The sequence below is a fragment of the Mytilus trossulus genome, chromosome 6 (genome assembly GCF_036588685.1).
Source record: "Mytilus trossulus isolate FHL-02 chromosome 6, PNRI_Mtr1.1.1.hap1, whole genome shotgun sequence".
Classification (NCBI taxonomy): Eukaryota; Metazoa; Mollusca; class Bivalvia; order Mytilida; family Mytilidae; genus Mytilus; species Mytilus trossulus.
In genome coordinates, this window is record NC_086378.1 from 81,842,581 (window position 1) to 81,868,582 (window position 26,002).

The window sequence follows — 26,002 nt, forward strand, 5'->3', positions numbered from 1 at the left end:
TAAAAATACGGCATGATAATATATGCCTGGGATAAGAACATCCTTTGTAGTTGGTATAATTAATACTTTTAACAGTTCACAGTTTATTTATAAAAACAACCATACAATTGATATTCATGTCAACTTAATCTACAACATCATAATAAAACAATCTTACTGGATTATGATGGTCTGTGGTTCCTTATTTAAAATACAGGTCTAAGTTGTGTGTACGGCTTTATGCGTTGAGTATTTTAAGTTCAATAATCGTCATATATAATGACAGGGATGTTTGAATATAAATTCATCATAGATACCAGGATTGTATGATTGATATTTTGTATTTGCGCAAGAAACGCGTTTCATCTACAAAACACTCATCAGTGACGCTCGAATGTAAAAAGTCAAATAAAGTAAGATTGACGAGCATTGATGACAAAAAAATCCTAGAAGTTTGGCCAAATATAGCTGAGGTAATCTATTCCAGAGGTAGAAAAGCCTTAGGACTATTTCCAAAATTTAAATTTTGTAAATAGTTAATTCATAATTATGAACAATGATTACTCAGGTCAACACCGAAGTGCTGAATAATGAGCTGGTGATACCCTCGGGATATTCAAACTCCACTTGCAGTGGTATCGACCCAGTGGCTGTAAATAAACTTATCATAGATACCAACGACACTTGGTTTAAATTGCAGTCCCTGTTACATAAACGCATAATTCAGATTTGGAGTTTAACATCAGGTTGAGAAAATAGATTTTTGTTATAGATTAGAATCTAAACATTTCTTAATAAATCCTAATTGAGGAATCATACCTCATGTATATAGGTCTGATTCATTATCGGAGTTTGGATTTCCTATTGATATCCTTTGGTTTTAACAACTCTTCAGCAATTAAAATTGTGTTTTTTTTTTAATTTTGCGCACCAAATAGAAACATACACGTAAATAGTAGAAATATATATCCGCTGCATTAAAATAGATGTCTTTAACACATATGCAACTTTACTGGCTTAAATCAAACACTTATTTAACTCTTATTTGGTCCTTCCACTTTTTCGTGGAAAGACCTATTGCTTTTGTTCTGATAGGTTTTTTTTCTTCCGACTAATTTTTGTTCCTTTGCAGTATTGTTCTTTCGAAAGATGTCGCTTAGATATTTGGTACATGCATGAGGTGGGACAATTTACACACTATTAAAACTGACACTATTGAACCGAAAACTTTACGTTTTCTCAATATAAGATTAATTGTCTCACAAATGAACCTTTCACAACAGGTCTACAAATGTAATATATGCTTTTTATATTTTATTCAATAGTATGAATGTGTTACATCTGAAGTCCTTTTCTAGATTTACCGTCATAAGAAGAGTTTAAACCTTGCATTACTGATATGCAGGATGAACTATGACAACTTAAATAACCTCATCTGTATGTATGTGTACAATTTGAAAATATTTGTTTTATGATTTGTCAATTTCTTCTGATATTACTAGTATCCGGTATTGTTATCCATGTTGTCCCTTGCATCCGGAGTTTCCTGCATGATAACATACGGTCAGGTTCAGAGTTTATCAGAAATTGACTTGTATTAGCATCCGGTGTTTCTTGTTGACAACTTTGATTACTCATTGGTAATAAAATGTTGATTTATTTCATAATACGAATTTTATTATAATAAGTAGCCCTTCAGTGTTTGTTTTTGTTCGTTGTGCATCCATCCACTATACTCGCAATGAAATAATCGATGTTTAATGTTTACAAATCTAACATTTCTTTAACTTACATAACTTATTTTCTTGGAAACTTTTTATTCCTTGTTTTTAATTATGCGTGGTTCTTAATTAAAGATGCATGTTGATTCCATATATAGCTTTATGCTGTGTTGATTGTGATTTGATGATTGTGATATATACTGGTACGAATATATATCTGGGCTGGTGATATCCTCGGGGACGAAGGTATCACCAGTATGAAATTGATTTTAAAAGGATATAAATGATTTGGTTCTAATGTTTTCAATCCATTTCTTAAACCAGATTTTAAACTTTATAATTAAATTGTAATTCATTATCCGAGTTTGGATTTACCTTTTGGGTTTTTCAGCCGTGCAACGTATGTATTAATGACGTCAGAGTGTTATAAAATATTTCTCATTTTTTATTATTTAGATTAGACCGTTGGTTTTCTCGTTTGAATGGTTTTACACTAGTAATTATGTTTGGCCCTTTATTGCTTGATTTCAGGTTCCCTGTTGAAGATTGTACCTTGACCTAGTATAGGGAACAGGACGTTTGCGCTTTTTTACCTGTAAAACGTTTGGACATTTGACCTCTCAATTTTGATTCACCTGTAATAAATTGACCAGACATCTGCGCTTTTTCCTTATAGTCGTCTAACTGCAAATGAATTTAACTTAAACAAGCATTTATCAATTCATTATAGTAAGACAAATGGTCCAGAATCCTGCCATGTCCACTATAATGAACAGTTCTACTCAACTCATCCAATTTATTTTTTAAATATATATTTGAAGAGTATCGTTTAACAACAGTCGGCGAATTACATAAAGATTCGTTCTTATGATGAACAGGCACCCCAGTCAAGAATTGAGAAAGAGAAATTTAATTGTTTATTTGAAATGTTGGCGCAATACCAGTCAGAACAGCTAAATTTGTTCACTCTTTGGATATCAGATATCAAGTGAAAACTGATCTGTGATAACTATACGTGATTTGATGTCTTTACAATATTTACTCGATATAACCTTTAAACTTATGCCAAAGTGCTATGACATGAATGTGCTATGAAATGTGCTATGAAGTTATTTTGATGCTTATAATCATAAAGGAAAATATGACTGTAACTCTACCAGGTTAAACCTACTAGTCCCAAGTCCGTTTAAAAGAGAACGAATAGTCATAAAAACCAAATATTGCAAAAGCGCAAATGTCCTTTATAAAAAAGCGTACATGTCCTATGATTTGAAGCGCAAGTGTCCAAATAGAAAAGGGCAAACGTCCCGTGCCGGACCTATAATGGTATACTTGTATAACTTGTGAGTGGGTGGATAGTCTCACTAGCACCCGTAATCCACCTTCCTGTATCTACATCTGGAAGGAACAAACATCATTTTGGGAGCATTTAATTTTCAAAAGTGCATACACTATGGATTTGTTAATAAATGCATAAAAACTTTCGTGAGTATAAGAGTGTATATGATAAATGCGAGAACAATGTAGTAAGCACTTCATAAATTTCGTTCGTTCAAATCGTTTCTCTGATTTAACAAATATAAAAGAAATGAAAAAAAAAACAATTTATAAAAAAGTATTACTATGGATTTCAAAATTAGAATCTTCACTGTCAAATAGTCTAAAATAATATATTCAATAAACACGGGTAGTGAAGAAAGGAGAGTGTTCAGTCTATGTGTACTATTCCGGGCAGCTGTTACTTTTAATTTTTAGAGAAAAAAAAATAATACGGTAACATCAGCTGATATGGCGATGGAAAAATGCATTACTTAAGTGAATTGTGGTTTAAATTTATATTTAACGCAGATAAAACAGCTGCTCTGACCTTAAAATATGACAAAAAATAGAAAAATTTTAACGGGCTATATGTAGTAAAATGGACAATGTCAACATCTTATTAGCAAGTTTCCAGCTATATTCGCATGCATTTCAAAATGTCAATTTGTCATGCATTAAAGAGAATGGACTTTTTTTTGGTAAAATTTGCATTAGGCATGAATAATTCATTTAATTTTAATGATGTTCAAAATCCTCGTAGCACTTTTCAGTGACAGACTGTATGCACATGCATTTAAAGTGTCCTTGAATAATCCGGTTTATCATTATCCTATTGGCGGATATGATTCGTAACCTATGTGACTGCTCATAAAGACTTAAGATCAATTGTATTACGTAAATTCAATCTAACCTTGCCCCTGCAACACGGCTATATAATATGTGCATGAGCTTGATGACATTTGTATCGCCCTAGGAGAAATATATACGAGCTGCAGAAAGTGGAAATGAATTATTTTTGCATTGTTACTCTGTTCTGTTTATTTTTTCTGGATGGCACTACTTCGTCTTACTATCCAAACAAAGGTATATATAATAATTATTAGTTTGTTAGGTTCCACGCTTTAAAATTTCTAATTTCAAAAAGTTTGAGTGTTTGAATAATTTGTATTGCTTTAAGAACTGTTGGCCTTTTCGTGGTGGCCAGATTTTATTGATTGAGGAATGCCTTGCGTTGCCCGGAATCATAACAGCGGTGTTGACAGACTAGTAATACAGTATTTGAACTACCTAGACCACTCTACTACCGAGGCCACTCAATTTTTCTTTTCGAGAAGATGCTGTTTAAATTTGTTCTCCTGAATTTTTTTTATCGATCTTTTAGTCAGTGTAGTTGCCTTTTATACTGCAATCAAATTTAGTGTGTTCACAAAATGCATTACTGCACTTCATATTAAGCTTGGTTGTGGTATTGACGATGAGGTTTTGTTAATCTTTCTCTCTATCAAGGACGTAAAATATTGCAGATTATCTTGACTCAAATTTTCATATAAAAATATTTGATTTATAACATACAAACATTTATAAGTCAGAAATTAGCATTCAAAAATGCATAAACTCGATAAAATATTTCAACATATCGTTGGTATTTAAGTCTAGGCACCATCTAATAAACCATTGAGATTACTTCTGAAGGCTGACGACGGTCGCATAGCCTGATTTAAAAGTTAAAAATAAACATGATTGCAATAGATTGCAACCACATGCAATTTTATTTTTCTAGGTCTGCCTGATTTCATGTTTAATACAGACTAACAAATAAGTTATTCGCCGTTTCAACCTTTATAAGAAAAAAGTAAAATCACAAAAATACTGAACTAAGAGGAAAATCAAACCGGAAAGTCCCTAATCATGGCAAACACAATTAACAAAACACATCAAAAACGAATGGCCAACTACTAGGTATAGGAAGAAGTGTCTGTGAGTTTTATGGATCGAATCAGTAAACGAAAGGGTTCTGGCCTCTGACCTCTGTTAGTCTTGTATTATTTCAACTTTTAGTTTCTTGTGTACAATTTGGAGTTTAGTATGGCGTTCATTATCACTGAACTAGTATATATTTGTTGAGGGGCCAGCTGAAGGACGCCTCCGGGTGTGGGAATTTCTCGTTGATTTGAAGACCTGTAAGTGACCTTCTGCTGTTGTCTGCTCTATGGTCGGTTTGTTGTCTCTTTGGCACATTCCCCATTTCCGTTCTCAATTTTATTCAACTAGTTATCAATGGTACCATAATTATAATTTAGTACGCCAGACGCGCGGTTCGTCTACATAAGACTCATCGGTGACGCTCCTATCAAAATAGTTATAAATCCAAACAAGTATAAACTTTAATTCACTTTCAATACAATTGAAAATGGAAATTGGGAATGTGTCACAGCGACATTAACCCGACCATAGAACAGACAACAGCAGAATGTCACAACAGTTCATAATTGCAGCGAGGAATTCCAGCATTCAGAGGCGTCCTTCAGCTGGCCCCTAAACAAATATATAAACTAGTTCAGTGATAATGAACGCCATACTAAACTCCAGATTGTACACCAGAAACTAAAATTAAAAAATAATACAAAAATTACAAAGGCTAGATGCTCCTGACTTTGGACAGGCGCAAAAATTCGGCGGGGTTAAACATGTTGAAGTTTTTTCCCTTTGAATTGCTGAATTTGTCTCAAACATGCGTAACCAAACTGTGACTAAGGCGTAAAAGTAAAAGTAAAACAATTCATCAGCAATGTTTCTTTTTTGCTTTCATTAATGATTGTACAACAAAAATTCTTTTTTTTTACATTTCTTGAAAATATGGTATATAAATTTTGTAATTAAATAAAGGCTGACTTATAACTTCTATGAAAGTTTTAGTAATATGCGTTTGCAATATGGTTATACATTATAATTATAAGTACAAATGTATCCTTGCTGTTAAGTGAAGTCTTATAAGTAATTGGGAAGATATAATAGAAGGCATATAGTGGGTCGGATGCGAAAATATAAATTCCACAACTGCAACAAGTGTGTTACAATATTTCTCCACTCGAGATAGTTAAATTTTGATATTAAAGCGCGAGTCTTTGCCGAGCTTTTTAAATAGTTAAAAATGTAACTGTCGAGAGTGAAGAAATATCATAATACACGAGTTATAGCGGTGGAATCTGTTTCTCTAATGATTTTTATCCTTCTTTTTTAGAGATGGGAAGAAAGTTGTGTACTTTTTATGTGACGTCATCAGGCATGGTCGCCTTTTTTCATGACGTCACAATAGAAAAATTCAGAAGAAACAAAGAAAATTAAATGTCACAATAAAATTTCGACCAATCATTGGCTGAGAACAAAATTTTTACTAAAGATTAGACATATTTTTCTCACACGGGTCAGGAAATGTGAAAATAGCATGAAAATTAGAGAAAATATAATTACCGACAACTTCAAAGTCCTTATTCATAGTAGTTAAAATATTGTCAAACAATACACTTTTGCAATGTTGAATTTCAGGTGAGAGGTACGTAAATGAACGCCTCTAGCGGAATACGGGAAAATCGACGTCTGTTGTTATGGGAGTTAGCTCCCGTACACCAGAAACAAATGTTTTCAAGATGTCGGAATATGTACCGCTTCGTCGGAATAATGGTCAAGTATTGAATGCACCTCATCACAATATATCAAAATTTATTAAAGTATATAAATGAAATATCTTGTCACAGTTAAACAGTGCTTCCCTCTCATGAAAATAAAGTAACTTGGCTTTACATGATAGTCGGAGAGTGAGCTGACCAACGTAAAGCTTGCAAGAACTGCTTTTCACCATAATGTTTCTACAAAACTGTTCAAAAGAACAAAGAATCGGTCCCGGAAGTATTTTGTATATGCATTGGGGTAACTGTACATACATTAACTTACTACATGCTGTAAACGGCAGAGACCAGAGACTTGACTTGAAAATCGGGAATGTTGATACAGGACGTGAAAACCAAATGTAGTATTGATAAGAATATTATAAGCACGTACCGTGGTGCATTACACACATACAATAACAAATTAAAGCATACTCTATATGGTGGTATTTTATTATTTGGAAATTCTATAGCTAAAGTAGTCCGGCACAGACTTACATTCAGTCATGCACTTGCATTCAAAGAAATTAATCTATATTTCTCAAATCATTTGCGAAAACGTCTATAGTCGCCGTCAGCTGAAATTCGTAGCGTTTATCAATTAAAATAATCTAAACTATCAACCACGTTCACTCGAGATATAGTTTTTCACATTCCATTCATAAATCGCAAAAAGAAAAACCACTACTGACCTACCTTTTAAGTGATTGCACTGTGATAATCCTGACCTTCACATTTTCCAAGACTATTTTCAATGGTGGAATCCGCCATTGTTTTTTCCGGAAGTGTTCCCCTGGAGTTCAATTTCATAACATTTGCATAAAGCGCGGGAAACCGTATCACATCAATGAAAAGAACATTTCAGGAAACTGCGTAAATAGATATAGGAAGATGTGGTCTGAGTGCCAATGAGACAACTCTCCATCCAAATAACAATTTAAAAATTAAACCATTATAGGTTAAAGTACGGCCTTCAACACGGAGCCTTGGCTCACACCGAACAACAAGCTATAAAGGGCCCCAAAATTACTAGTGTAAAACCATTCAAACGGGAAAACCAACGGTCTAATCTATATAAACAAAACGAGAAACGAGAAACGAGAAACACGTATATATTACATAAACAAACGACAACTACTGTACATCAGATTCCTGACTTAGGACAGGTGCAAACATTTGCAGCGGGATTAAACGTTTTAATGGGCCCAAACCTTCTCCCTTTTTCTGAAACAATAGCATAACATCACAACATATAAAAACATACGATAAAATATCAATTAGCAGACTTAACTCAATCAAAAAACGTATGATTACACAAAGAACGAATAAATTTGATCTGCGATATCTGAATACAAATGCACAGTTAATTAAATATTAGAGACAAACAGTCATGACCAAAAGGCTATCAAATAAATTCAAACACACTGAGAAATATTTAACCAATCAATGTTCACTTTAGAAAAAAACCGTTTTTTTATAATCTTGAAGTTTATACAAATGTTGTAAGAATAAGTGAAAAATTGAAGATATTACAAATAATCAAAGCTGGTATACAGCCAAGATCCATATAAATAAAAAATGACAAAAAAGCATTATAAACAGTATCAACAGGTCGAATTAACAAGAAAATACGATTTGAGAGTACTCGCAGTTACTGACAGCTAGTTAAAAGCCAAAACCAATTAATAGTAAAAAATCATGCATCAGAGACTAAATGTAAATGACGAATTTCACATGTAAACAAATGATCCTCATAGAAACGAAGATGGCGGAATTACAATGGAAAACATTCTGGAAAATGTGAAGGTCAGGATTATTACAGTGCGATCACTTAAAAGGTAGGTCAGTAGTGGTTTTTCTTTTTGCGATTTATGAATGGAATGAGAAAAACTATATCTCGAGAGAACGCGGTTGATAGTTTAGATTATTTTTACCGATAACCGCTACGAATTTTAGCTGACGGCGACTATAGGACGTATTCAATCTTCGACAAAAAAGAAGTTAACTCTGATACTCTTATTTTGATATTCCTGTTGTATAACTATTTTCGCATTTAAATATAAACATATGGATGTTCATACAAAAAAAATCTTTCTTAACAGTGCTTTCTTTCACGTCCGCGATATGGTTTATAAATAGAATTTGAAAATGAAAGTACTAGTAAAAAATGTTTCACATTGCTTTCAGTCACTCTAGTTGAATTGAATGGAACATTTTGAATAACAAGCTTCTAGCATGAAAACCCGGTAAGGGAAAAATAAAGCTCCGCTGCATGAAAATTACTCTTTATACCTCCACTTGAAAAATAAAATAATTTGCTAAGTATATATATATATATATATATTATACTGTTTAAAAGATTTAGAAATTTTTGCGTGCATCAATCAATTCATTTGGCCGGACGAATAGCCACTGCCTATAAACAACACATAGCTGAGAAGGGGGGGGGGGGGGGTAGGGTAGACTGTTACCCCGGGATAACAGTATCAACCGCGGAGAAGCCAAGGTTGACAATGCTTTTTCAAAGGGTATTTTTTTGGGGAAAAAAGGAGGTGTTGATGGTGTACACGAATAGCGCACAGAACAGTTTGACGGAAACCCCGACTAACAAAAATATCAAAACATAAATAAGTTGGAATGTATATACATTTGTTTTTAAGTATTCAGATTTATGCATTGCGGTTACTATAATAATGGAACACAACCGACGATAGGGAAAAAAGTAGGGATAATGTTCATCAAACTTCAAAAACTATTTTTGTTCTGCTTTTGCCTAAAATTTAATTTTATCCCACATCTCCTTTCGTGTCATAAACACATCAGTTAGAATACTAGTCTATTGTGATTGAAGTATATGTGTTAATGTTTGTGTTCTGTTCTCGTGCCATTGAAACATAATTTTATATATTTTATATTCATGATTTTCTGCAACTCTCGGGTGAATAAAATTTTACTGTAGTGTTTTATTATGCACCCGTCGTAGCGGAGGAGCATTACGTTTTACACTTGTCCGTCAGTCCTTCCGCCCCAAAATTGGTTTCCGTTTTTTTACTTTACTTTGCCTCAAACAAATGTTAGGAAACTTATACACAATGCTTAACAAAGATTTAGTTTAAACTACATATATACAAATAAATACATAGGATCTTGTATAATCACTGAAAAAATAATAATAGGTAATTCGTCCTTTTTTCAGACATGATAATATTCTCTATAGCGCATTAGCAGTGCTGAAAAAAAAATAATGAAGCGGTCGTTGTCTTGACAATTCTGCTGACATAGCATTGACGTTGCGTAATCCTTTCGGCGACGTCATGATTTCCCCCTCTTTTCGGCGTCAGCAACACCCTTTCAACGGATAATATATGAAAAAGGAGTTCGGTCACCCCTTGAAAATTATATATCAAGAGAAAGGAAAATAATACCTTAAAAACATTTAATTTTATAGAAAAATCGTAGGATTGGTTTTAACTGCAGAATAAATTAAGCTTGAAATTTCTAATTTTTGGTTCAAAATTGACGTTATGTCTATGTACTTTATGTTGTTTCCTTACCATTTTCAAATGTCTGGAACTCGAAAACTATATCGGTTACCATATTAAATTTTTCAATTTTTAATTATCTTTTTAAAAGTTCTACGTGTACACAATTTCTTTAAAAAATCGCAGGACAAGCCATTTACGTACCTGTTACCTTAAATAAACTCATCATAGATACCAGGATTAAAATTTTATATATACGCCAGATGCGCGCTTCGTCTACAAAAACATCATCAGTGACGCTCGAATATAAAAATATTAAAAGGGCCAAAGAAAGTATGAAGTTTAAGAGCATTGAAGAGCATTAAAAGTAGTTCGTTACACATGTGTTTACCTTTGTCATAATGTTAGCATTTTAAATAAATAAAACCCAAAGGAAAAAAACAGAAAATACATAAAGCATCATTGGAAAAGATACAAGTATTCATAGTAATTATATACAATGTAATGAGAACAAACTAGAACTTATCCAACTAGCTGTATTTAACATAATCAAAAGTTGATAAACTTATAATAATGCTACATGTATATCGTTGCAGAGACTGCTTGCCATCGCGAGTTACGGATATATCAACAGGAACCAAATGTACCAGGAAGAAGAATACCTGTCTGTGATTCTAGAGGGAACTATGCACATAAACAGTGTTCTGGATCTCAGTAAGAACTACCATTTTAACATTTAAAAGGAGAATCAATACAGTTACGGGTGTGGCATTTCGAGTAGGATCTTCTTATCCCCCTGGAGCACCTGGAGTTTTGCTCAGTCTTTAGTTTGGGTTTTTTATTTTGCATACTTGTGTTTGTCTTTTATCGTTTTTCTTTCTTTTTGTACGGCCCCAAAAATGGTATTGTCAGTTTGATTTCCCCCTTTAGTATAATCTCTTTTATCATGATGGTCTATCGTATTTGATGTTTTACAACAATTGTGCGGTACACTTCAATTTTAACGAAGGTGAGTTGTACACATTTTAAACTCACAAACTTAAGATAAGTTTAATAAATGTATTCCAATACGGTATGATTTGTGTTTGTTCTTAAAAGATGGTTACAATTTATATTTATCTTTGAAAGTTTCGAAATGTTAATCCTTATTTGGCTACATGATTTGTCTTTCAAGGTGTTACTGTGTTTTGAAAAATGGTACACACATTCCAGGCTTCTATGTCAATGTATGGGAGGCTGAACAGCAGACTTGTTGTAAGGAAATACATTAATGTGAAGCATTATATTCATATTCAAATGCATAATTAATATTATAATATAACCCTCTATTGTAAATTTCAGACTCTTACATAAAAAATATGTTGAAGAGACACAGCACAGCATATCAATTAAACCATAAATTACGCGAAAAAAAAGTCTATTATAACTGAAAATTAAGTCTGTTAAGCGTCGGTCACACCTTACCGGATAGCTCAAACGGACGCCTAACGGATAACTTTTTTTTCAATCCGTTTATGTTCGTTAGACGTCCGTTCTTATCCGTTAGACGTCCGTCCATATCTGTTGCATGTCCGTTAATCCTAGGTTTTATCCGTCGACGTCCGTTTTGTCCGGTGTCAAACGGATAAAATGTCCGTTGAACGTCCATTAGGCGTCCGTTTTGAACGGTACTCGTCCGTTTTGTATCCGTTATGTGTCCGTTATACATCCGTTGGAGGTCTGGAAGATAAATTCACCAACGGACTTCTACCGGACGTTTAACGGATAAAACGGATGAGAAACGGACTTCTACCGGACGTATAACGGATAAAAAGGATCATGAACGGATCTGAAACGATAAATGCAAATTGAATATTTCGCATCAGAAATGCCAATTAGTGGTATGTCAGATTTTTTAAGGTTCATGTATTCTTATTATTCATTATCGATCTTAGAGTATAGGTACGTCTTCACAATCAATCAGTTCTTCAGACACTGCCCTTTGGCGGAATTTTGAAGAACAAACCAAAACCAGTTACACAGAAACATTTTGAATATTTATGCAATTTACATGTATTATTATTGTCGCCTTTGATTTTTCCGTATATCTTGTTCATCCGTATCATCCGGTACGCTTTCGTTATGTGTCCGTTTTATGCGGTACTCGTCCGTTGGATGTACGTTCGACATCCATTCTGTCCGGTACGTGACCGTTCCTCGTACGTTGCATATCCGTTATGCATCCGTTACACGTCCGTTTTATTCGGTCAATAAATCAACGAATTCCCAACGGATAACAATTTTGTTAACGGGCAACTTTTATTTTTATCCGTTAGTCGTCCGTTCGTGCTATACGGTAAGGTGTGACCGATGCTTAAAGATTGTTTATGAGGTTTTAAGTCGGTTGTCGGTTATGATAACTTACCTGATACTCGGTGATACTATTTAAACATATAAAGGTTCTAATAAGGTAGTCGAAGAAAAAACGAAAAAAATAAAATGAAACAAGAATGTGTCCCCAGTACACGGATGCCCCACTCGCACTATCATTTTCTATCATTTTATCAGTGGACCGTGAAACAAAACGTGGGGTCAAAACTCTTATTTGGCATTAAAATTAGAAAGATCATATCATAAGGAACATGTGTACTAAGTTTCAAGTTGATTTTGACTTAATCAAAAATTACCTTGACCAAAAACTTTAATATGAAGCGGGACGAACGGACGCACGGACGAGCGAACAGACAGACAGACGAACGGACGTACAGACCAGAAAAATAGTACCTCTCTACTATCGTATGTGGGGCATAAAGACAGAGTTAGAGCCTATCCGTCATCAATTGTGCTAATGATTATATCGTACTTGAAATATACCATATGATATAACAAGCGCAAACATTGATAATAGTTAGGTCTTTATACATTTGTAAATAGTTTTGTTTTTCTGTTGATAGATTTTCAGAAACGTCTTTACTATAGTAACCATTTTTATTGCTAGATTGTGCACGTGAACAAGCAGAGTACAAAGCAACTGGACTTATTGGTAAATGGTTTCGTTGTACTAACGATGGTAGCTACGACTCGATCCAGTGTACCGGTCCATATTGCTATTGTGCAGATCAGCATGGCAAAAAGATTGGGCAATCATCAGCTCATATCACCGAAATGCACAGCTTAAATTGTTGATTAAAGAAAATAGATAGATTTTGTTATTTTTCTTTTGGTGTAGCCAGCATCAGAACTGATTTCCTTTTTTGGTTTTATTTTTTACTGCTCTGCTCAAATTGAAAGTCAAACACTGTTGTAACACAAGTTTGAAAAAAGTATGAAAACCAAGACTTTAACAAAACAGCCAAATACATCTAAATAAACTCATCATAGAAGCCAGGATTAAATTTTGTATGTCTACAATAGACTAACCAGTGACGCTCGAATCCAAAAAAGTTTAAAAGGCCAAATAAAGCACGAATTTGAAAAGCATTGAGGAACACAGTTCCTAAAAGTTTGTAAAATACAGCTAAGGTGTTCTATTCCTCAAGTCGAAAAGCCTTAGTATTTCAAAAATTCAAAAGAAATGTAAACAGTTTATTTATAAATACGACCATATCAATGATAATCCATGTCAGCACAGACTACTGGGCTTTTTCTACCCTCAGGGAATTAAAATTCCGCCCGCAGTGGCATGGACCAAACTCATCATAGATACCAGGATTAGATTTTGTATTACGCTAAGATGAAGTATCTGTAAGGAAGGGAGACACATATGAGCCAAACAAACACATCAATGAGACGTATATTCGGTCCTTAGAAAAAATATTAACATTCCGTTTATTAAAAAAATGAATAGGGAATGTTTCAATGGAACACAGATGATGCCCCCGCTTGCATTATTGCGAACCCAATGAAAATTTTCCACAGTGCCGAAATAGCATACCTATGTTTCCAATTGTTGTCAAACATGTCCATTGATGATGACGACCAACAGACATACATAGATTTCCCATCCGTACAATCATTTTCTATGTTCAGTGGACCGTGAAAATAAGGTAGAATCTTTAATTTGGCAGTAAAATACGAAAGATCATATCAGTAGGAACACATGTTTACTAAGTTTGAAGTTGATTGAATTTTAACTTCATCAAAAACTACCTCGACCATAAACTTTAACCTGAAGCAGGGGGGGGACTGACAGACCAGAAAACATAATGCCAAGAATTGGGGCATAAGAATAGTAAGACTTGTTACATACCTGCCAACTTTTGAACGTTCCCATGTTTTTTTTAATGCGCAACAACAATCTTAAAGGTTAAAATTTTAAGCGGAGTATTTTGCACGATCTGGATTGTCTAGAAAAAGTGTCATATTTTGTATGATGAGCTTACATGCCTTTTTTTTAAGTCTGTTTGAATGATTTTAGTTATTAAATCAGTAGAAAAGATGAGCATGTAGCTAGCAGACCAGGGTTTATTTTCTTGTGTGAGAATATATGATGCTTGTTGAAATTTCCAATTTTGAATTATGCACAAAGATGGACCTTTTACAGGTTGGGAACAACACTCCAAATGAGTGGTAACCCTCATTGGAAGAACATATAAAAATGAGCACCTTGATATTCATATTATTTGATGAAACTTTCACCAAGAACTATGCATCTATCAAGTATTTTAAAATGGTCAAAACGATTCAGAAGAATTTTGTGAAGTTTCTAAACTTATATCTTCTTTATTAATTCGACCACTCATTTAGAAAAGATGTACCAAATATAATGAATTTTCCCACTTTTGAGTTAAAAATCTTCTTTCTTTTTTTTCAACAGTAAAATGACCCCTTGTCTTTTAGGGACAGTCCTTCATTTAAGGGACACCACTCATACTGGGGGGGGGGGGGGGGGGGGTCCCAACCTGTTTGTTGGTCTTTGTGAAAAAAAGTATAGTACATTGTCATTTAAATGATTTAATTGGATACGAAAATAAAGTATTATGTCAATAAATTATAGTAAACAAGAGTGCACACGCTGAAATATCTCGCCTTCTAATCATTGATATTATGTTGATAGTCCTTAATATAAAGCTTAATTACAACTGTTACATAAACTCAACATTAACAAAGAAAACGAAACATTGATCAATGAACCACGAAAATGAGGTCAAGGTCAGATGAACAATGCCAGGCAGACATGTACAGCTAACAATTCTTCAATACAACAAATATAGTTGACTTATTGCTTATAAATAAAGAAAAACAGACCAAAACACAAACACTTAACACTTAGCAATGGACCGTGAATGAAAATGAGGTTGAGGTCAAATAAAACCTGCGTAACAGACATAAAGATCATAAAATATTTCCATACACCAAATACAGTTGACCGGATGCATAAAGTATTAGAAAAATGAACCGAAACTCAAAAACTTAACTTTGACCACTGAACCATGAAAATGAGGTCAAGGTCAGATGACACCTGTCAGTTAGACATGAACACCTTACAATCATTCTATACACCAAATTTAGTAGACCTATTGCATATAGTTTTAGAAAAACAGACCAAAACACAAAAACTTAACTATAACCACTGAACCATGAAAATGAGATCAAGGTCAGATGACACCTGCCAGTTGGACATGTACACCTTACAGTCCTTCCATACACCGAATATACTAGACCTATTGCTTATAGTATCTGAGATATGGACTTGACCACCAAAAGTTAACCTTGTTCACTGATCCATGAAATGAGGTCGAGGTCAAATGAAAACTGTCTGACGGGCATGAGGACCGAGCAAGGTACGCACATACCAAATATAGTTTTCCAATTACTTATAATAGGAAAGAATTTAACATTACAAAAAATCTTATTCTTTTTTCAAGTAGTCACTGAACCATGAAAATGAGGTCAAGGACATTGGACATGTGACTGACGGAAAGTTCGTAATATGAGGCATTAAGGACATTGGACATGTGACTGACAGAAAGTTCCTAACATGAGGCATCTATATACAAAGTATGAAGCATCCAGGTCTTCTACCTTTTAAAATATAAAGCTTTTAAGAAATTAGCTAATGCCGCCGTTGGATCACTATCCCTATGTCGATCTTTCTAAACAAAAGTTGCAGGCTCGAAAAAAAATACTATTCAGTATTATCTTTATGGTGGTACTGCATCATTGAATTTTGTCAATCAGCCATGCTTTTATCCTTAAGCTGTGTAAGAACCTCTTTGCAGATGAAAATTTACCTGCCGAAAAGCCACGACTTGATGAAAACAACAAAGTTCAAAATCTAGCATGTTAGAATAATCTTCAGAGAAAGCCTTTTTGATTGGCTTATTAATTTAATCATTAGAACACAGAATTTGATTGGCCGAACACGATTGTTTTACCTCAGGAACAAAATATGGAACAGATGATTATCACTAGATCGTCTTTAAGAGGGGGTTTTAACGATACCCTTAATATTAATATTTTTTAATAAATCCAAGGACTTATTATAAAACGTCCTTGATAAGAGTGAAGAGAATGAACACAGGGTGAACGTACTATGTGGTCGAAAGAACTCAGGACGAACAGACCAAGGGCGACCATGGAAACAGGGCTAGTCGACCCGATACCAAATTGACACATGCGTGCTACAAATATCTACATTAAAAACATCCGGTTACAAGTAAACAAACAATGTTCATGTAGATGAGATGAAATCTAATAATTTACATAAATAAAAGGTACATATTTACGATAGTGATTGTTTTTAAATCCTAATTTACATGATTCAGATGCTTTATCATGTGTAAAATTTGGTGTCATGGAATCGGTGTTGATATGAAATTGTAATGCACAGATCGGATGGGGCATACGGAGGTATTCAATGATTTTAAAGTCGGCACCATAGGTCTTCAGAAGACTTGAAGTCTTCTTTCACCAAAAATACCGAACAACACTGATAATGAACTCATGCTCTACATGCAATCGGGAATTAATGTGTTGTTTGGTCACTCTTTGAATATTTTTCTTAATTTGAATTCTTCTATTAGTTATTCTATAAATACTTCCTGTAAACAGGCGTTTAAACATGAGGTCAGGAACAAGTAACACACATTTAAAACTGACTTCGTAACATAAGGCATCTGCATACATTGTATGACACCTTCTCAAATATAAAGCTTTAAACTGCATAAACTGATAGACTAGTGTATTCAAGACAGTTATCCTTGTTGTCTTGTAAGGCGAGACAGAAACGGAAATGTTTGTATACTTAACTTTTATTATAAATATAATCACAAATACACAAATACAAATTAAAATAATAATAAAATGAACATAGAAACACTTTTCCTGTGACTATTTCATATCAATATCGTTCATTAAAATAACAAACAAACCATCATCATGATCATTCATTTCTTGTAGCACCTCTCATTCAAACAATATATCTAACTGGACGGTAGCACTTTACAACCAAGTATACAACTATGATGTTATCTTAACACTTTTAAAGGAAGCACATATTTTGGTTTCTTTTCATTACTGTTTTGAAATTTGCCCTCTTTTAAAAAATATACCATAAATTTGGTGAACTATTATGATATATTAAATGAATCTCATCTCAGATTACATCAACTTGAAATATCACAAGACACATGCACATTTTTTAAACAGACTTAAATGTAACAGCTTTTCGCAAGTTGGTGGTAATAAATATATAGTGATACTGAATTTACATGAAACACATGTGCTATAGGAATGTAAATAACATATGTGAAATGGCAAAGTTTGATACATTTTAAAAGTAAGTACATAGTAAATCTTTGAGAAAACAGAGGAACAAAACAAACCATGTGTACAACCATAATCCTCTATGGATTAGACAAAAAATGTTTATGAGAAAAGTTATAAATTTTATTTATAATAAGCAAGAAAAATGTGAAAATATCTATAAAGTACTATTTTCTTTTTGTTGTTGATCAATTTCAGATTCATTATGTATAAATTAATGCACAATGTAAATAAGAGCATTTATATATGAAATAAAGAGTTTGGCAGTGTGTGACCTTATCTGTTATCATTTAAAATTCTTAATGGTGATATATTCACTTCAACACGTTTAACACCTATACTATTCATGCATTCCTCCAATACAGATCATTTTCAAGCATTCAATAGATTCAGATAAGGATAAATACAGCAAAACTAAGACTGTTAAAAGTGTTTTTCATGGACAAATCATTTGACTGGAGAGAAGTCTTCAGTTGACCCTGACTTTGTGCATCAAAGTAATGGTTAGAGTGAGATCCATGTCTTAAAGCTGAGGTAAACAGACACAGATCTAATACTTAAAACAGTTCTCCTGATATTGTGGAAGATTTACTTAGGTCCAAACGATTGTCCAGTGAGTGAAAAGTCAAATGAGAATCCGTCTCCATTGCCTCCTTGGTCATGTTCATGTACGTGTGTAACTGTAATACCAGAACTTAAATCTACTGATCGCCCTTCCTTGTCCTAAAAGATAAAACAAATATATTAAATTTAACGATTTATTGAATAATAAATAAATTTGGTGTTTTTACTGTCTGTTGATTGGTTAAAAATATTAGTTTTATTTTCAATGTTGTCAATTTTGATGGTGACATGCCCACTCTGACGTTGTGTATTCATCAGCCAACATGTGTGTACATTGTTATTGTTTATAATATAATAATATAAAAAGTTCTTTGAGTCTTATTTTTGATAGTAATTTATTTATAATGAATGGCAATAATTTATTTTTATTTTATTGAACCATAAAACTAATTTTTGACTCTTCACATTTTACATAATCCACAAATCAATGTGAAGAGTAAAGAATTAGTTTTATGGTTCAATAAATTCAAAATAGATAATAGCCATTTATTAATTATTCATGATATTTTTTCAAGCAAAAGTTATAGTTTTAAATATATATACAGATGTCTATAATATTGGATAATTCATGTATGTTGATGTTGGACTTGATCATGCAGTCAGGCTCCTTAAATTGTTTTCTCTTTACATAATGAAAAGATAACTCAGTTTATAAATCATCCATTTCCAAAACATAACCAATTTGAACAAAATAAAATCTACTCCGTGAAAACAGCAAGGTACATGTACATTTAGGTGTGATTTTCTTGCTAGATGTTTTACTATCAGCGTAACAGTTTTCAACATTAAAAAATTACTGATGTTCTAATGTTTGAAAGGTATCATTTATCATTTCAATTAAACCAACTTACTGCTCTATAATCTAAAAACATTTCTTTAAATGCCATGAAGTCACTAAAGGTTGATAACATTTCAAATATTTCACCATCTAATTCATTTCTTCTCTCTCTGAAATTAAACAAATATACCATTACATACAGTTAATGTGAACCAACAAAATGGTTCAATATTTTTGTTGAAGGATGAACAGTGACATATAGTTGTAAATGTCTGTGTCATTTGGACTCTTGTGAAGATTTGTCTCATTGACAACCATACCACATCTTCTTTTTTTATACATAAAACCATGTTTTGCATACTTGCTGCTTTCATTAAACACCATTCAAACTTTTACAATAGATGGTGTCCTAATGCTGTATTTCTTACTTTCTATGTCACGTATGTCAAGGTTAAGTATTTTTGATACATACATGACATATGCTTACTTTCTATTCATGTATCAGGGTATATATAACAGTAGGTTTTTTTAGGACACTCTTAATAATGTATATGATGGTGATGATTGCATTCAAAGTAGAAAAGTGTTCATTAAGCATGTTAACGTTAATTGAGTAAAGACTAAAATATCATCATGCATGGACACTGGAAAGTTAATCTATAAATGTACTAAGGATGTAGAACCCATAACAGTATACATGGTATATGGCCAAGTCAGTCAAATTAATTTTTCACAATAAAAAGATATTTTTTGTATTTTTTTAAAGGTTTTTTTAATTCACCTAAATTTCTCCTTGACAATCTTGACAATTGACAACAACTTCCATTTTTTTTTAAAACATGATAAATATTTTCTTTTGCTCATGAATTATATGTTAAAAGTACTTACATTATTTGTCTTGTAAATTCTACCATAGAAAACTCTGGTATTCGTTTAGATAATTCATCTTCTAAGTATTTTTCTATTAATTCAATCTGAAAATAAATAAATTTAGATTAATAAACTTATCTTACTTTTATGCCTTCAAATATTAATGAGACAATGTAATGTATATTGCTTGCTAAATAGATGAAAAATTCTCCAATCAAATTGATCAGTATCCAACATGTTTGTCCAATTTGAGTTAACATGCTAAATGTCATTTGAAAAATAATGTTTAGAAATAGGTCAATCTGATTCATTGTAAGGTTTACTTTTTCACTCGTCATAAATTAAAAGACTAAATACTTTTTTCAATGATGGTAATCGTTAATTACAGGAAACACCCTATTGATACATTGATAAGACTGTTATATATATATTCTTTGTGTTAAAAGAAGCCTTAAACCTTTCCTTGCAAGCAAAGAAACAATGGCTGTCTCCTTTAAGTATTATTAATTTTTTTAACTATATTTCTCAGGAGTAAGGTTATAAATGTTAACTAGAAACCCATGAGAAAGGTTAAACACAAACTGGTAGCAAAACCACAGTTTTCCAAATTTAACTTGGCTAAGTGTTTGACTTTCTTAGGGACCATATCCATGATATATAGTCTATGAGGAATGTCAGCATACTGGGGTCTATACTTACATATTCTCTATGTATATCTGTGTAAACAAATTTATTTTCTTCAGTGTCTTCAAATTCATGGTAATATTTTTCTAAGAAATTATTTTGCAATGTCTGGAATTCATCTTCTGAAAAATAAAGGTTACTATTTTAGTCAGATGCATCTATTGTACTACTCATGATTAAAATTGTTCTTTGATATGTTCACCTATTTTATTGTGTGGTTTTTTTAAATGTTACTTCATACCATATAAATACTCCAGTAGTGATTTCAGTAACCTGTGTTTTGGATTTTTGTCAGATTTTCAGAATCCTCTGGTTTAATCCATTTGAAAACATTAAAAAAAAAATTGCCCATGACCCCATTTTTCTTTTTATAAATCTTTTGCTTGTATAATAACAAATGAATAATAAGCCATTTGTAAACATGGTAAAAGTCTTCTAAAATCTTAAATTATTTTTTAATAGTTTTTGAGAACTTTAACTTGTCAATGATAAAGCTATGAAAAATCAAGAGGGAACATTTTCCCGCCAAAATTTCAATGGCTAATATCTTAAAACAAGCAGATTGACGTCTTCATAATTTTTGTTGTTTTGATTCCTTAATTAATCCCCTATTAATATTTTCTAGTGTTATGAAAAGCTATTTATTTTGAAACTGAGTAGCAACCTTCCATAATCATGTTAATAACTATTCACTAAAACTATCAATCACTGGACATTGCCTGAGAGTGGTGAAAGTTATTTGTGTAAGTCATGAGCTGTTTGATTCTGCAGTTATCTATATTGTCAAATTATTTAGTTTTGCATATCCATTTGATGTCAGAGTGACGTTCTTTTTTATAAATGTGGATATGTCAAATAGACAGCAACCTGACAGAAATGATGTACTTACCCATAATAATATCTTCTATGTGTCCTATAGTTTCATCAAATTTAGTATCAACATCACTGGATCTAAAATAATCATAAACAATTATCAAATTTTAATCTATAAACATAAATCAGATCTTTATGTCAGTATGTGTGTTTATAAAGTACAAATATATATGATTAATGTACATGACACAACCTTTTGATTGGTTCCAGGAACTAAAGTGTGATTGGAAAAGAAAAAAGATATTATTCTATTAATAATGTCAGATGTACTAAAATTACATTTATAAATTGCACATTTTATGTACATTTTTGTTAAACATGTATAATACACATTATCGCTATTAGCCTACTCTGCCGGCCGACCTGGCCGCTTGACCTTTTGACGCATACAACAATCGCTTTTCCATAGTGGCGTCATATGTTTTGTTTTATGACGTCAAAATTTTACGGGAACCTGTGTGATATCCAGTAATGGCGGGGAAATAGCGATAAAGTGTATTTAATTTTTGATATAACGCGTCTTCTGATTGGCCGACGTTATTTTTTTATGAGCCCATAGACATAATTTAGTCATAATTAAATTTCATCAAACTTTGATTTTCAATTTTATAACGCAAGGCTTTCTTTTTTTCTCTATTGGCAAATTCAATGAAACTATAAACATGATAAATTCTGTTTATTATGTCATTGTATGTACATGTACATGACTAAAATATATGACTTACACAGCAATTGCCAAATCTTCATCATGGAAGGCAAAATCCATAGGCTCTATTCCATCTACAAGAAACACAAAACATATAATATTCATAAATATATTCAAAAGAAACAAAAAGATAAGATTATATTGCAGTAATAAGAAGATGTGATGTAGTACATGTAGTATGATAGACAATCAGACAACTGTAGCTTACTGCTAGTGCTATTCAATGAAGACCATTTGAAAACTGATGGTGCTAAACCTGAACAGTATGGCTAGCTGTAATAGACCCAAGGAATACAAGAACTAATCATGCTAATCAAATAGAGAAAACGAACAGCTTCACACTTAGTCATACATGTATATAAGAGCCCAGAAAGATTCCAAACATGCTGCATTTGCAATACTGCACTTCTCAGCAGAAAACTTCATGGTGGTCCAGTGTCACCTCTATTATTTGCTATATGCATAAATACATGTACAATTACCCCCCCCCCCCCCCACAAAAAAAAAAAAAAAAACACAAAAAACACAAACATTTATTTTGAAAACATATGAATTTATTTTGAAACTATATCTAAATAATCATTGTTAAAAGAGTGTGTTTAATATTTTAAGTAAGTAGTATAATAGTGATATACTTTGTGTTTTTATATTCATGTTAGTCCAGTAGAAGAAAAGTGGCATATTATTTTAATTTATCAATTTTGAGCAATGGCAGTATGCAAATGTATATTGAATGTAAAAAGGGGGGGGTGTAAAAATACAGTAGCAAGACTGAATGGATCGTTTTCCATAAAAGTTATCACAATCTGTTTCGTTAGATGGCTTGGATACTTCATTAGAAAATGTGCCCCTTAATTTCCAAGCAAATAACAATGCCAGTTAAGGAAGAGATGTCACTTGTCAAAGTTTTTAAAAGTTGTTATGTTGTTATGAAGTTTACAGAAACCAACAAATTAAAGAATGTGTGACAAAGTTAGCTACTTACACATGCAGACACTCATTTTGGCAGATGATTTTATATGTTCCTTTTTATCCTTGTATTTGTTTTCTGTTTACATTCACTACTGATCCAAATGTACTTGAGTGATCGTTAAGGTATCGCGTGTCCAAACAAGTTCAGGTGAAGTTTCCCGCAGGAAGTTTACTTATATAGAATAAGTGGAGAGTTCATGTGGCGCGTTGTTCATGCTGAGACAATAAACATGTTTCGACAATGAATTATAGATGTAATTAACTCATGTGGATATGACATGTATTAACGTAATCAACACACATCAAGCCAATCAATTAATGTGTAAAATATAAACTTACACAGGTAAAAAAATATCAATTTACGCTGAAAATGGAACATTTCAAAACAAACAATGGTGATTTAATTACTCAACTATGTACTCCGTCTTGATTTATTGGGATAAGAACTTTAAATCAACTAATTAACGAATGGGGAAGCCGAACTATTACATATATATTTTTAAATCAACTGGGAAGTCTACATAAAATATTAAAATAACACTAACCCGGTTGTTCTTCATCGGCATTTGATGCCATGTTTTTAAATCACCGGAACTTAAATCTCTAATCAAAAATGCTTTATTGTAAAACAAATCTTATTTCTTTTGATTTGAAATATCATTTGAGAAAATTCTTATATATTTCTTTTAAAAGACAATCATAAATATAATTTATAGAGAAGTAATCAATTATTTGAAACATTTCTATTACGGGATATTTATGTAAATAAGTTAAAGGGTATTTCTCAAAGTTTTTATTTTCGAGATTTAAATTACATAGTGTGTATTATATGTCTTTGCCTAAATATAATTAAAACTATTTTATACTATATTAACTTGCATTCATTATTCATTTTTATTTTTGTTTTTTATACAAGTTAAGTCGACATATCATGTAAAAATATAATAAAATATTATGTCTGCATGTCTATAATTGTTAATGTTTGTGTCATTTTGGTCTTTTGTGGATAGTTGTCTCATTGGCAATCATATAACATCTTTTTTTTTTTTTATATGTTATCATTATTTTGAAATATGTATATATTTGAAATTTGGTTAGTGAGAATAACGACATATATATATATATATATATCTCTTAAAAATACACCCACCCCTTTGAAGTCAGTGGCCGCACAATATCTAAATTGTAATTCAATTAACCAATTAGTCAATCACTAATAACAGACGTGGTATACTATTAAATACAATAACCTAAGGATAAGAACAAGTTTATACAATTAACATGTGACTTATTACCAATCGCTTATCTCGAGTTGGATTTCTTTGATGTATACAGGTGTGAAAATTTAAAATGAAGGACAATTCTCAATATGAACTTTTTTCTTTCTCCAATTAGTAGATGTAAGAGAATGATAATCTCGTTCTTCATAGTCGAGTACGAGCGTTAGCGAGCTATATTCTATGTTTTACTTTATTTATGTATTACCCCCTTTTCTTCATTCAAACCCACAAATCAACCCAGTCTGAAAACGAATTTCGAACCGAATTCGACATACCCAAACGAGAGAGAGAGAGAAAAAGTTAGCATGATTTGGGTTCTTGTTCTCTCGAAGTTGGACACCAAGAACCCTGATGTTACAATCAGTTTCCTTGATTTTACGCGGATATTTTTATAACTCGAACATGATTATCTCGAGTTAACTATCGTTTGAATAAAAAATGTGGTTAATTCCATGGCGTTGTAATGTATTTCTGACAAAAATACAAAATAGACTTTACCAAAGTCAGCAACTCGAAGCTTTCGAAAGAAAACAAGTTTGACTTTCCAAATATGTCATTCTTGAAAATTATCTTACATAAATAAATAAACATAAAATTGATGCAGTTATGCACTAAAACCTTGTCTAGGGGTGTATTATCCATGCATAATGTGTGAGATGAACATTACTGTTTCTTGTAAGATACATTCTTGCAAGACCATGCCGCATATAGTTGTGTATATACTTAAAAAATAATTCTCTTAATAGTTAGTCCAAAACAATTGGTAACATAGATAGGTTATATTTTAAAAAATTATCATTGCCGCTTTTACTCTGGTAGATAACTTATACATTTGCTACTGATGGTAGTTATTGTTATAACTCTTTATCATCGATGTTTTATTCCATCTTCACTTGCTATGGGTTACGATGCAGTGCCCTCCTCTTCACCCGCCCCGCAAAGGATGGGACCCAATTCATTGATAACAAAGATTATTGTACGAAATCGGTAACGAATATCATTATATATTGGTATGTGTAAAATTTAAGAACATACTGTCACATGATAACAGAGATTTCTAAGGAGAATGTATAGACCACACCATAACGGAATTAACTTTCTCCTTTATTATGTATATCAATGAAATAACAGAAGGTTTTTTTTTAAATTATGTAATTTTCTAAGGAAATAAAAATAAAAAATGCAACGTTGAAATGATTAGTCTATTTTTATTATTCCAGAAAGTTTTAGTCGTTCTCTCCTGGTCAGATTTTCATATGAAGTGTTTACTGTGGATAATTAATCAGTGCTTACTATGTTCTT

At 32.3% G+C, this 26,002-nt stretch overlaps 2 protein-coding genes across 3 annotated transcripts; one reads left to right on the forward strand and one right to left on the reverse strand.

Annotated features, from left to right (window-relative positions):
* The first annotated feature begins 3,936 nt into the window (after positions 1-3,936).
* Positions 3,937-13,350, forward strand: LOC134722014 (equistatin-like). The gene is made up of 4 exons (XM_063585424.1): positions 3,937-4,103; positions 10,764-10,881; positions 11,342-11,421; positions 13,145-13,350. Exons 1-4 carry the CDS (start codon positions 4,025-4,027, stop codon positions 13,330-13,332), a joined length of 465 nt encoding a protein of 154 aa, XP_063441494.1. The 5' UTR covers positions 3,937-4,024; the 3' UTR covers positions 13,333-13,350.
* A 4,221-nt stretch (positions 13,351-17,571) lies between these two features.
* Positions 17,572-24,038, reverse strand: LOC134722015 (ADP-ribosylation factor-like protein 2-binding protein). 2 transcript variants are annotated; one of them, XM_063585425.1, is made up of 7 exons: positions 23,966-24,038; positions 22,468-22,522; positions 21,759-21,820; positions 20,885-20,991; positions 20,204-20,289; positions 19,389-19,485; positions 17,572-18,636 (listed from the first exon to the last, which is right to left on the reverse strand). In XM_063585425.1, the coding sequence occupies exons 1-7, from the start codon at positions 23,994-23,996 to the stop codon at positions 18,502-18,504; spliced, it is 573 nt and encodes a 190-aa protein (XP_063441495.1). In that variant the 5' UTR covers positions 23,997-24,038; the 3' UTR covers positions 17,572-18,501. The 2 variants fall into 2 exon arrangements, with proteins under 2 accessions (XP_063441495.1, XP_063441496.1); XM_063585426.1 differs by lacking the exon at positions 23,966-24,038 and adding an exon at positions 23,434-23,669.
* Positions 24,039-26,002: the final 1,964 nt, after the last annotated feature.

Coding starts and splice junctions, on each gene's coding strand:
- LOC134722014 (XM_063585424.1), top strand. CDS start 4,025: ATGAATTATTTTTGCATTGTTACTCTGTTCTGTTTATTTTTTCTGGAT. Junction 10,882..11,341: donor AAACAGTGTTCTGGATCTCA/GTAAGAACTACC, acceptor TTGTCTTTCAAG/GTGTTACTGTGTTTTGAAAA. Junction 11,422..13,144: donor GGCTGAACAGCAGACTTGTT/GTAAGGAAATAC, acceptor TTTTATTGCTAG/ATTGTGCACGTGAACAAGCA.
- LOC134722015 (XM_063585425.1), bottom strand. CDS start 23,996: ATGGCATCAAATGCCGATGAAGAACAACCGG. Junction 21,821..22,467: donor GAAGATTTGGCAATTGCTGT/GTAAGTCATATA, acceptor TGATTATTTTAG/ATCCAGTGATGTTGATACTA. Junction 20,992..21,758: donor CATAGAAGATATTATTATGG/GTAAGTACATCA, acceptor TTTATTTTTCAG/AAGATGAATTCCAGACATTG.